Source organism: Callithrix jacchus, chromosome 16 (genome assembly GCF_049354715.1).
Source record: "Callithrix jacchus isolate 240 chromosome 16, calJac240_pri, whole genome shotgun sequence".
In the NCBI taxonomy this organism is placed as follows: domain Eukaryota; kingdom Metazoa; phylum Chordata; class Mammalia; order Primates; family Cebidae; genus Callithrix; species Callithrix jacchus.
This window is the reverse complement of record NC_133517.1, coordinates 12,134,162-12,147,254: the sequence shown is the minus strand read 5'-3', so window position 1 is coordinate 12,147,254 and position 13,093 is coordinate 12,134,162. Positions and strand designations below refer to the sequence as shown.

Genomic DNA, 13,093 nt, shown 5'->3' with positions numbered 1-13,093 from the left:
ACCTAATGGCTTTAAGACTGATTTGTTCAAGATAGAAAGAGAAGAGGAAAGAGAGAGGGAAGAAGGGGAAAAGGAGAAGAGAACCAGGAAGACTAGTGTACTTTTGTGAGAAAAGAATGAGCTACCAACCATCCTTTAGTGTAAACAAATTAGACTGGGCACGGTGGCTCATGCCTGTAATCCCAGCACTTTGGGAGGCCGAGGTCGGCAGATCAGCTGATATCGGGAGTTCGGCACCAGCCTGATCGACATGGAGAAACCCTGTCTCTACTAAAAATACAAAATTAGCTGGGTGTGGTGGCACATGCCTGTAATCCCAGCTACTCAGGAGGCTGAGGCAGGAGAATTGCTGGAACCTGGAAGACGGAGTTTGCAGTGAGCTAAGATCGCACCTTTGCACTCCAGCCTGGGAAACGAGTGAAGTTTCAAAAAAAAAAGTAAAGAAAATTAATGAATATATTTTAAGTATTTGCATTTTGTCTTTCGAACAGGTTATGAAGTTCATGGAATGGAAAAAATACCAGAAGATGGACCAGCACTTATAATTTTTTATCATGGAGCTATTCCTATAGATTTTTACTATTTCATGGCTAAAATATTTATACACAAAGGCAGAACTTGCCGAGTAGTAGCTGATCACTTTGTCTTTAAAATCCCAGGTAAACTTTCGCTGTAGATAATAATGTAAAAATGTTTATTAACAAAACCGAGTTATGTGGTTGTCTCTATCTTGAGCTCTCTAATGTCATTTGAAAAGGTTTTTTTGACTTTTCAGGGTGTATGTAACACACTTGGAACTCTAGTATGGGAATATCTAATTATCATGTTTAGGTAATATATCTAAAAATAACATTATTGCCAAAAATTTCCTTTTTTTAATTTTGTAGATTTAAAAATTGTTTAAGTGAAGATCGTATGTATGGTATAGAACATAAGGTTCTTAAAAATATTTTTAAGTTTTCTCTTTTAAAAAATATATTTTTATATATTAAGAGGGTGTAAGTGCAGCTTTCTTATATGCACATATTGCGTAGTGGTGAAGTCTGAGCTTCTAGTGTATCTATCAGCTACATACTGAACATTCTATCCAATTAGTCAGTTTTTCCTTCATGAGCAGGTATTTACTCATTATTTTTCTAAGTTGTATCTTGAACTGTAATGTTAAAAAAATTATGATTTTTGCCAATTTATATTTTGATTTAAAGGGTAGTTGATTTTTCACATGAATTTTTTTCATGAAATACTGATTTTTGGAGTTTAATTTTGTTATAATTAGAGTTTGGTAACTCTCAGTTTGACAGCAAATTAGAATTAGCAAAAAAAAAAAAAAAAAAAAAAAGTCATGATATATTTTGTCTTGGCCAGGCGCCTGGGATCCCAGCACTTTGGTTGGGAGGATGAGGTGGGCGGATCACCTGAGGTCAGGAGTTCAAGACCAGCTTGGCCAACATGGTGAAACGCTGTCTCTACTGAAAATACAAAAATTAGCCAGGCATAGTGGCTAACAGATCTGCTGTAGGCCTAGCTAATCAGGAGGCTGAGGCAGGTGAATCATTTAAACCTGGGAGGCGGAGGTTATAGTGTACGGACATCATGCCACTGCACTCCAGCTTGGCCGACAGAGTAAGACTCCATCTCAAAAAAAAGATATATTTTGTCTTCACATAATGTTATACTACCCTAAATAGTATATACATCATGTCTCTTATCATATATGACTTGCCTGATGAGATTTATAACTCTAAGATTGAGGAATACATTTTATTTATTTATTTATTTAGATATGGGGTCTTGCTGTATTGCCCAGGCTGGTTCAAATTCCTGGCCTCAAATGATCTTCCCACTGTGCCTTCAAAAGTTTTGGGATTACAAGTGTGAGCCACTGCACCCAGCCATGAAACTACATTTTAAAAAATCTGTTTAAAAAGGCTATATGTATATATATTTCTTTTCTTTTTTCCTTTTTCTTTCATTTCTTTTCTTTCTTTTTTTTTTTTTTTTGTTGAGAAGGAGTCTTGCTCTTGTTGTCCAGACTGGAGTGCAATGGTGCAATCTCAGCTCACTGCAACCTATACCTCCCGGGTTCAAGGGATTCTCCCACCTCAGCCTCCTGAGTAGCTAGGATTACAGGTGCCTGCCACCATGCCTGGCTAGTTTTTGTACTTTTAGTTGTTGGCCAGGCTGGTCTTGAATTTCTGACCTCAGGTGATCCGCCCTCCTTAGCCTCCCAAAGTGCTAAGATTGTAGGGGTGAGCCACTGCAGTGGGCCGGCCTTATATGCTATTTTTTAAAAAAAGGTTAATTAACCAAATGGTTTAGAGTTTTACAGAAATCATTCTTGAATAAACTCATTGAGATTAAATCTTATTTTCTTCTGTCACTGAATCACCAGAAACAAGCCAAGAGAGTTGACAGTATGTCCTCTGGAATAAAAGCAGAAGCTGACACATCAATCAGACAAACACAACCAAACAATGAATTAAGTAATGATCTACTTCAATGCCTACATACAGTTAATGCTTTGGGTATCCATGCGTCACTAAAAAGCTATTTGTACTTTGTATATAAACTATATTGGCTATGTTTTCTGTTAAAAACTAACATCATCACTATAGTAGATTTGGAAACTAACAACATCATTATAATTTTACCATCTTAACATAATGTTATTTTGATTTATTTTATTTCATTGTTTTACTTTCAGTCACATAGGCAAACAGTTTTGTGGGTTTTTTAAGATTTAATGTCAGCATTAACATTTTTACCATGTTTTATAAAAAAAGATTACGCGTGTGACTAGAACATTTACTTAACTGTTTTTCTCTTATGGAGCATTAGATTGCTTCTTTTTTTTGTTTGTTTTTAGGAGTAATAAAATGTGAATATTTTTAGCATTTGCCTTTTTCAAAAAATTTTCCTCTTTATGATCTTTTTAATATTTTGATGCTGATTTACCTTAAGTCTTTCTTTGCTTTCTAAAGGAATAAAATCATCATAATTCTCAGCACAAGAGAAATTTTGGGGTGGATACCATGGCTTCCACCTGCAATTCCAGCACTTTATGAGGCTGAGGCAGGAGGATTGCTGGGGCTCAGAAGATTGAAACCAGCCTGGGCAACATAGCCAGATCTTGTCTCTACTAAAAAGAATAATTAAAAAAATCAGCCAGGCACGGGGGTGCAGTGCCTGTAGTCCCAGCTACTTGGGTTGCTAAGGGAGAGGATCACTTGAGCCCAGTAGGGCAAGGCTGTAGGGAACTACTATTGTGTCCCTGCATTCCAGCCTGGGTGACAGAACAAGACCCTGTTTCAAAAAAAACCAGAGATTTTATGTTTTTTTATTTTTGAATCATCTCATGTTTATCCATTCATTATGAGAATGCATCTAGTTGAATCAGTGAGCCTTTAATGTGGGGTGATAATTATTTTATTTTACTTTTTTTGAAATTGAGTCTTGCTCTGTCACCCAGGCTGGAGTGCTGTGGCTCAATCTTGATTCATTGCAACTGCTGCCTCACCAATTAAAGAAATTTTCTCTGCCTCAGCCTCCCCAGTAGCTGGGATTACAGGCATGCCTAGCTAATTTTTGTATTTTTAGTAGACGTGGTTTCTCCATGTTGGCAAGGCTGGTCTCAAACTCCTGACCTCAGATGATCCACCTGCCTCAGCCTCCCAAAGTGCTGGGATTACAGAGGTGACAGTTATTTTAATCACACCAGGTCTGACAGTTATTTTAATCTTAATGCTACTTATAATCTTGCTTCAGATATTTAAAGTAATGAGAAGTTTGGTTAGTCTGTGTAGTGTTTTTTTTTGGTTATTTTCTTTGAGACAGAGTCACTCTGTTGCCCAGGCTGCAGTGCAGTGACATGATCTTGGCTCACTGCAACCTCCACATCCCGGTTTGAAACCATTCTGAAGCCATTCTCCTGCCTCAGCATCCTGAGTAGCTGGATTACAGGCACATGCCATCACACCAGGCTGATTTTATATTTTTAGTAGAACTAGACAGGGTTTCACCACGTCGGCCAGGCTGGTCTTGAACTCCTAACTGTAAGTGAGCCACCTGCCTTGGTCTCCCAAAGTGCTGATATTACAGGCATGAGCCACCGCACCTGACCAGTGTGCATAGCTTTTAACATCAAATATGTCTCTGTATTTCCCATTTTCAGAGAATAATGTATACTAACATCAGTCCTCAGAAGTTCCAGTATGGGATTTGATTAAAATATTTAATTACTAACAGGATTATTTCTTTCATCCATAAATAGTTGTCATTTGAAAAGCTGTATAATATTAAGACTTATAATTAGCTGTTCTTTGAGTCAAGCACCATCACTTTATTAAAATCTCTTAATGATGTTTGCTATTATTATTTAAAACATTTAATTATAGAATTAGCATCATCTAACTTTGAATTTAAATAGATTGGATCATGGTCTTGCCAGTTTTGGAAGAGCTAAGCATAGTTTGATTCACATTCTCCTGAGTGATTCTCTTTTTTATAGGGTTAATGGAAGATTAGATTTCCGATTGCAGATGGGATATCATTTCTGAATCCCATCGGAATCCCATTTCTGGAATCTGCCCTGCCACTTCTTAGATGTGTGACTTTGAGCAAGCTATTATGCTGTGAGCCCAAGTTTTCTCATCTGTAAAATGGCAAGAAGAATACCTGTTTGTCAAGATTGTTGTGAGTTTTACTTAAGAATTTGAGTCAGAGTAGTAGGTAGTCAGTAAGAAGGTACCCAATGGTAGGTGATAAGTAAGATGTGGTTATTACTTAGACAGCAATATCAAACTTAAGTTAACCTTTAGAGTTTTTGTTGATTTTAAAAAGTAAAAAAGTTTACTGATTTCAGTATAAATAGTAAATGATGTGGTTTGTGAAGATTTTTGCTCGATGAATTAAGCAAGAAATGCTTATTTTGTATCTTCATATTCATGTTTCTTACAGGGTTTAGTTTATTACTGGATGTGTTTTGTGCTCTACATGGACCAAGAGAAAAATGTGTTGAAATTCTGAGGAGTGGCCACTTGTTGGCTATCTCACCAGGTGGAGTTCGAGAAGCCTTAATTAGTGATGAAACTTATAACATCGTATGGGGTCATCGCAGAGGCTTTGCTCAGGTTGCAATCGATGCAAAAGTGGTGAGTTGTATAAAATTAATTATTAAAGTAAAGCTTAGTTAAATTTAAAATAAATAGTTAAATAGTGAGCCAAAGTGTATAAGAACTTAGACACTTTCACTGCAATACTTTAAAAATTAATATATAGGCCGGGTTCAATGGCTCATGCCTGTAATCTCAGCACTTTTGGAGGCCGAGGCGGATGGATCACGATGTCAGGAGTTTCAGACCAGCCTGGCCAACATAGTGAAACCCCATCTCTACTAGAAATACAAAAATTAGCCAGGTATGGTGGTGCATGCCTGTAATTCCAGCTACTCGGGAAGCTGAGGCAGAAGAATTGCTTGAACTGCGGAGGTGGAGGTTGCAGTGAGCTGAGGTCGCATTACTGCACTCCAGCCTGGGTGACAGAGTAAGACTGTGTCTCAAAAAAAAAAAAAAAAGATGAGATTTCGAATGCCAGCTTGTTCTTTTATTTTGCCTTGGGAAAGTATTTCTCAGCCTTGGTCTCCATATTGTACTTTAGCCTAAGAAACACTTATCTACTACCTATGGAATATATCTCCTTAGTTTTCTGTTTATTTTCATTTTAATTGTCAGAAAAAGAAACTATATGACCGAGTATTGTTCTTTTTCCAGGCCAGTTAGAGAATGCTGTCAGGAACTTAGTTTTTTAGGTATATAGAAAATGAAGTATAGCACATTTCACTTATTTCCCCAAATCTTAAGCACTGACGTAGAAAAACCTAGACCATATGAATAATATAGAATACAAAAGGATATATGCAGTTATACAAAAATTAAGAATAATCAATGTAATGTATATGAAAACAATAAAAGCTGGCCAGGCGTGGTGGCTCAAGCCTGTAATCCCAGCACTTTGGGAGGCTGAGGCGGGTGGATCACGAGGTAAAGTGATCGAGACCATCCTGGTCAACATGGTGAAACCCCGTCTCTACTAAAAATACAAAAACTTAGCTGGGCGTGGTGGCGCATGCCTGTAATCCCAGCTACTTGGGAGGCTGAGGCAGGAGAATTGCCTGATCCCAGGAAGCAGAGGTTGCGGTGAGCCGAGATCGTGCCATTGCACTCCAGCCTGGGTAACAAGAGCGAAACTCCGTCTCAAAAAAAAAAATGGAAACAATAAAAGCTAAAATCCTAATCAAAGATGGTTCAGTTTTCAAGTTTAGATTTTGAAAGAACTGTTTCTTCAAAAGTTTAAGATAAAGATGACAAAAATAGATTTAAAATCACATACATAAACCATGGGATTCTAATTCCTCATCCTTAAGTTTACATTTTCAGCAACATATTGCTTAGAAGGCCCAAAAGAGAAAAATGATATAGAGAAAAGAACTCTTTCTAATCCTTCAGTTTCTGATAATTAATTAAATGATCTCGACAATTTAAGATTTTTATGTAAAACTTCAGAAAGTTTAAGAAATAGCTTTTTATAAGTTTAAAAACAAATGAATCTTGTAAGTTTGATTAATATTGTGCCACCCCAACATCTCATAGCACTTTTAAACACTTTATCTTGTACTTTTGTACAGTAAGGAGGTGACACATATAATTATTCCAATGTTGCAGATGGGGAGACTCAGGCACAGAGAGATGGAGGGATGGAAGGGATCTTGTGACTCAGCAAGGCAGCAGCAGAGCAGAGCACACAGTTCAGAACTCGAGGCAACCGGTACTGTTGCCATTCCCGACTACATTGCACAGTGAGTCTGCTGACACCTGAGACTGAAGGGGCTTCCCAGATACGTGAGGGAAATCGTTCAGTGATACATGTATAGAGTTGTAAGTGGCACAAGTATCCCATCTGGAAAATCCTTTAATAGGCCTCACAAAATTATTGTAAGCTGTGAACAAAAATTTAATACTGTTGTTACAGGATTAACTATATTTAAATTGTTGTATAGTAATAAAAATTAAAGGGGAAAAAGCCTGATTGTAAAGGCAAGTTTACAAAATATTGGTAGAAATAGTAAGATTCATATGAAGATGAGAGACTTTTTGATATAATACGAATCACTCTGGTTTTGTGAATTCTTGAGACTTAAGAGTTTGATAAGAACTTTTGGCTGATTTCATGTCTAAGTTGAGGAGAAAACTAGCCCGTTTAATTGTAAAATAAATAGCATATATAAAAGAAAATAATATTTTGTTTCACTGAATTATCTCACTATATAGAGTTATCTTGCTTTATCCATAAAAGACTTTGAGATAGGGATAATTATTATTATTTACCCCATTTTATTCATGAAGAAAGTGAGGTTTAACATGGTAAGTAACTTGTACAGTGGTCCCACATTTTTAATGACAGAGTTAAGACTTCAAGAACCCAATAATAGTTTTTAAAAATATACATTCTTGGCTGGACATGGTGGCTCACACCTGTAATTCCAGCACTTTTGGAGGCCAAGGTGGGAGGATCATTTGAGGCCAGGAGTTCGAGACCAGCCTGTCCAACATGGTGAAACCCCATCTCTGCTAAAAGTATAAAAATTAGCTGGGCCTGGTTCCAGCTACTCAGATGGCTGAGGTTGGAGTATGACTTGAGCCTGGAAGGCAGAAGTTGCAGTGAGCCGAGATCATGTCATTGTGCTCCAGCCTAGGTGACAGCGAGACTCTGCCTCAAAAAAAAAAATGCACACACACACACTCCGCCCCGCCGTCTCTCTTTCTCTCTCCCTTGCAAACATGCATGCACACACATACATACAAGCACACATTTATATATGTAAGCAATTGAATTCTAGGTTGAAGCTACAGTGAGCCATGATCACACCACTGCAGTTCAGACTGGGCCACAGGGTGAGACTGTCCCCAACTCCCCTGCTAAAAATTCCCCTTGGAATCTCTGTCATGCAACTTTTCTTGAGTGAGTGTACTATTCAGTAGCCCACTAAAGCCAATTCAGTTTACCACATTTATTTTATTTAATGAAATTAATGATTACTGTAATCTCTATTTTGAGTTTCAAGGTTTTATGTGGAATGTTAGGAAAATTGGTAAATGAAATATTATATATTACCACTGGAGGGTAGTGTTTCCAATTTCTATTTTTACAAATGATCAAGTTGAATTTAGTTGATAAACTAATCATGTGTGCCTTTATTTTAAAAATATTTTATTTTCATGATATCAAACAGGCTCTCAAAAGTTTGCATAATCACTTTGTGATCTCCCCACAAGCCCGCGCTAATAAATTCGTGCACCTTTTCTCTTTCTGCCATGTCAGTACTAACCAGGCCCTACCCTGCTTAGCTTCTGAGATCAGACAAGACTGGGCATGTTCAGGGTGGCATGGCCATAGACACCTTTTCTCTTTCTTAAAAAAAAGTTTGCATTAGTTACTCTAATGGAGACATTGAATGGATTAATTTATTCACTTTTTAATTCAAATTCTCTTTTTCTTTAGCCCATTATTCCTATGTTTACACAAAACATTAGAGAAGGATTTAGATCACTTGGAGGAACAAGTAAGTTCTGATTCGTATGGTTTTTAAAATATTTGGGCTGTTGAACTCTACAAGGAAACCTTTTGAATTATTATCTTTAGGAAATGGGTACACTATTCAGACGTTTTTCAGTTTAAAGTCCAAGTGATAACTAGCTCTAAGTAATGGCAGTCCTTAATGTTGTATTTTTGTTAAGAGCGCAGTGGCTCAAACCTGTAATACCAGCACTTTGGGAGGCCGAGGCGGGTGGATCACGAGGTCGAGAGATCAAGACCAGCCTGGTCAACATGGTGAAACCCCATCTCTAATAAAAATACAAAAAATTAGGTGGGCATGGTGGCATGTGCCTATAATCCCAGCTACTCAGGAGGCTGAGGCAGGAGAATTGCCTGAACCCAGGAGGTGGAGGTTGTGGTGAGCCAAGTTCATGCCATTGCACTCCAGCCTGGGTAACAAGAGCGAAACTCTGTCTCAAAAAAAAAAAAAGAAAGAGTATATCATATACATACTGAAGTTCTTCAAATGGATTTTTACAAACTGTCCAACAATCTTTTTAACTCACCCCAGAAGTTACAGCTTTAAAAATGGATGGCAATATGATATTGAACTAAGATTAACTACCTAAGGAAATAGCATTTGCTTTGGTTTATTTCTGTTACTTTTTGTTCTTTTTAAAAATATTTTGCACCATAATACATTTACACTGGAAAGTTCTTTTTACCTGTCCATAATTTATAGATTTTAAAAATCAGCTTTTAAATGTAGTTATAGCAATGTTCCTGATTAGATGTGCTTTTTCTTTGCAATACTTGTTTTCTTATTTTGAGATATTCAATTTGTTGTTGTACCCTATGGTTTGTATATTTAATTGATTATATTATATATTCCTAGCGTTATTATTTTTAATTCTAGCACTATTATTTTTAGTGTTTCTGTCCACTTACAAATCCCCTTCTGAAGACCTTTAAACTGCCTTTGTTTCTTTTATGTGTAACATTGCTATTTTGTTAGTACTGCATTCTGTTTTTTAAGTCTTTTTTTAAAATCAGATTTAAAGTGGAAAGGAAGATTGATGAGATCTCTAATTTTTGTTGTGGATTTATTTCTTATATATATATATATTTTTTTTTTTTTTGAGATGGAGTCTCTCTGTTGCCCAGGCTGGAGTGCAGTGGCATGATCTCAGCTCACTGCAACCTCCACCTCACGGGTTCAAGTGATTCTCTCGCCTCAGCCTCTAGAGTAGCTGGGACTACAGGCGGGTGCCAGCACGCCTGGCTAATTTTTGTATTTTTAGTAGAGATATAGTTTTGCCATGTTGGCTAGGTTGATCTCGCACTCCGGACCTCAGGTGATCCACCTTCCCTCATTCTTCCAAAGTGTTGGGATTATGGGTGTGAGCCACTGTGCCCAGCCTATTCTAATTTTTTCTTGGCTCATTTATTTAGAATTTAGTAGCAAGCCAGGAATCATTCTACTTTTGTTTATTTATTTTTCCTGTGCCTTTTTTTTTTTTTTTAACTTTTTTTCACTTTAAAGTTGAATAGTCCAAAGATTAGTATCTGGTGATTGTGTGTGTGTGCGCATGTGTGACCTGTAGGATAGGGTGTATTCTGTGTTTTGATGGGTAAGCAATTCTTTCAACTTTGGTGAGACCCATGACTGTGTGTTCCTTATGATCTGCCTGTTTTGGATTCCTTTGATAACATTTTAGATTTCTTCAAAAGTGTAGTCCATCAGCTTATTTTTATGTTATTACCACTTTTATTTAATCCTGCTAGATTTCAGATTTGGTCATTAGCATTAATAATTGTTTGCTTTGATGTGTTTTGTTTTTCCTGGTTCATAATAATGTTTTGTCTTTACTTAGTTTATTTGCATTGTAGTCTCATGTTTACATAATTTATTTTTCCTTTTTTTGGTCTTTAAGTTACGTTTTGTGAGTCTCTAGACTTTTTCACCTCTAGTAGTTTTTCGTAGCAGTTTAGGCTTTGTTTTATAATAATAATAACTTGTTTGCCTTTTAAAATTCCTGTATTTCTATTTTACTTTTCATTTAATTTTGTTATGTTCCTGTACTTTTAAAAGCTCATTAAAAAATAATAAATAGACTTTTGGGGGGTATTTTTAGGTTTATAGAAAGTAGAGAGTTCTCCTCCCAGTTTCTCCTATTATTAACGTCTTGCACTGGTGGGATATATTTGTTACAATTGATGAAAAGCTCTTCTTTTAAAAAAAATTGTATAATTGCCAAGAAGTCATACTTTTTGCCACCTTCTTGTAAGTCCTACATAATTAATTTGAAGGTTTACAATTACATGATCGGAATATTTAACAAGTTAAAATGATTGTGTACTCTAAAACAGGGTTATTTAGATGGCTTTATGAAAAATTCCGCTATCCATTTGCTCCAATGTATGGAGGTTTTCCAGTGAAGTTACGGACCTATTTAGGTGACCCCATTCCGTATGACCCAAAGATAACAGCGGAAGAATTAGCTGAAAAGGTAAATTAATTTTTCTTTTTTAGTTTTAGGACAGATTTTTATTTTCAGTTATTATATTTTGGATGTCATTGATTTATTTTTATATTCTACAAGCGTGTTCTAGGTCAGTGGTTCTCAATCAGAGGTGATTGTACCCCTAGGGAACTTTGCTAATCCCTGGAGACTTATTGTCATTACAGGCAGGAATTGGGGGTGGGAGGAGGGGTGCTACAGACTTTTAATGGGTGGAGTCCAGGGATAGAATTTATGGTAACTGTAGGATAGGAATGTATATATGTGCATAGATTTTTGGAAATATCAAACTGAAGTTTGGGAGAAAGTCAGAATTGATGATGGAGATTTCAGTCATATGCACTGAGAGTTACTTAAGCCATGAGCTTTATAAGGCAGATGAGAGAGAAAGAAAAGTGCTGAGGACAGACTGCAGGAGGTAGCACTGAAGAAGAGGGCCAAGGAAGGAGAAGCGCCGGAGCTGACTGAAAGGGAACTGGCAGAGAGGTAAGAGAACAAGTAAATTTGTGTGACAGAAGTTAGCAGATGAGGTTATATTAAAAAATGGGAATGGTCAGTAATAGTAGTTTTTGCAAAGAGATCAAGGAGGATGAAGAGTAGAAAAGACTGCCTACCTTGTAATTATACTTTCAGAGAGTATAAAACTACAAAAAAAAGAAAAACAACAAATGTTACATTCTCTTTTTTTTTCTTTTTAACCCATTCTTGTTAAATGCAATAAATGTCATGTTAACTGAATCACTTATAAAATGGGATGAATGGGCCAGGCTTGGTGGCTCACACTTCTAATCCCAGCACCTTGGGAGGCTGAGGTGGGAGGATATAATGACGCCAGGAGGTCAGGGTTACAGTGAATTATGATCGTGTCACCGCACTCCAGCCTGCACAACAGAGTGAGACACTGTCTCTCAGAATAAAATAGGATGATTGTATTTTGATTATGACTTTTATATAGTCTGATTTATTTTTTAAAATATAAATTATGGTAAAAATACATGGTAGAAAAAGGTAAACATATAGTAAAACATAAATTATGGCAAAAACATGTACATGTACTGTCTTAACCATTTTTCAGTATACAGATTGGTACTGTTAAGTACATTCACATTGTTGAGCAACAGATCTCTAGAATTTTTTCATCTTGTAAAACGGACTCTACCTGTAACCTGCCCTTTCCCCTTCCTCTAGCTCCTAGCAACCACCATTCTACTTTTTAAGACCTTAACTACTTTAGATACCTCATATGAGTGAAATCATAGTGTTTGTCTTTTTGTGATGGACTTATTTCAGTTAACATAATGTTCTCAAGGTTCATCTATGTTGTATCATGTGATAGGATTTCCCTGCTTTCTTTTCTTTTTGAGACGGAAACTTACTCTGTAACCCTGGCTGCAATACAGTGGCACAATCTTGATTCACTGCAACCTCCCCCTCCTGGGTTCAAGTGATTCTCATACCTCAGCCTCCCAAATAACTGGAACTACAGGCGTGCACCACCAGTTTGTACTTTCTCACTTGGTACAAGTCTATACTTTTTTACTCTATATACTCAAAGTCTCTATGTTTTTACTTGTTATTTAAGTTTCTTTATGATTTAATTAAAATTAATTTTAAAGCTTTATATCACCCAGCTTTTGGATACCAGAAGCTAGCCAAACCAGCTAACTCACCGTTCCTTACACAGTGGTTCTCCTGTACTCTCTTCTCCTCATGCTCCTTCCTTTACCATTACTGGAATATTACGGGTCCTTGCAGACCCACACCAAACCCCCTGTTCGTGTGTCCTCCCCTGCTCACTGCCCACTCAGTCTCAGGTCTGAACTTCGGAACACTTCTTTCGCACTTCATATGATAAGCATCAGAAACGATCTCACATTTTAGTTACTTTGTACTTGATTCTTCCTTTTAAGTTATGAACTCCTTTAGATTGGAGACTTGTTTCACTAGTGTTTTAATTTCCAAGGCATCTAATATTTTCT

The 13,093-nt window shown here is 36.8% G+C and overlaps 1 protein-coding gene across 21 annotated transcripts in view; it reads left to right on the top strand.

Annotated features, from left to right (window-relative positions):
* TMEM68 (transmembrane protein 68) overlaps positions 1-13,093 on the top strand; it is a 38,650-nt gene that overhangs the window by 22,786 nt on the left and 2,771 nt on the right. For 5 of the 21 annotated variants that reach the window (XM_008982654.5, XM_002758912.7, XM_078352498.1 and 2 more), the window contains 4 exons: positions 492-659; positions 4,957-5,150; positions 8,557-8,617; positions 10,963-11,102. In XM_008982654.5, coding sequence (XP_008980902.1) covers positions 492-659; positions 4,957-5,150; positions 8,557-8,617; positions 10,963-11,102 — 563 coding nt within the window. Of the gene's footprint in view, positions 1-491; positions 660-2,392; positions 2,484-4,507; positions 4,693-4,956; positions 5,151-6,719; positions 6,854-8,556; positions 8,618-10,962; positions 11,103-11,488; positions 11,601-13,093 lie in introns of those variants that run through there. The other 16 variants (XR_013527837.1, XR_013527838.1, XR_013527836.1 and 13 more) reach the window with 8 other exon arrangements.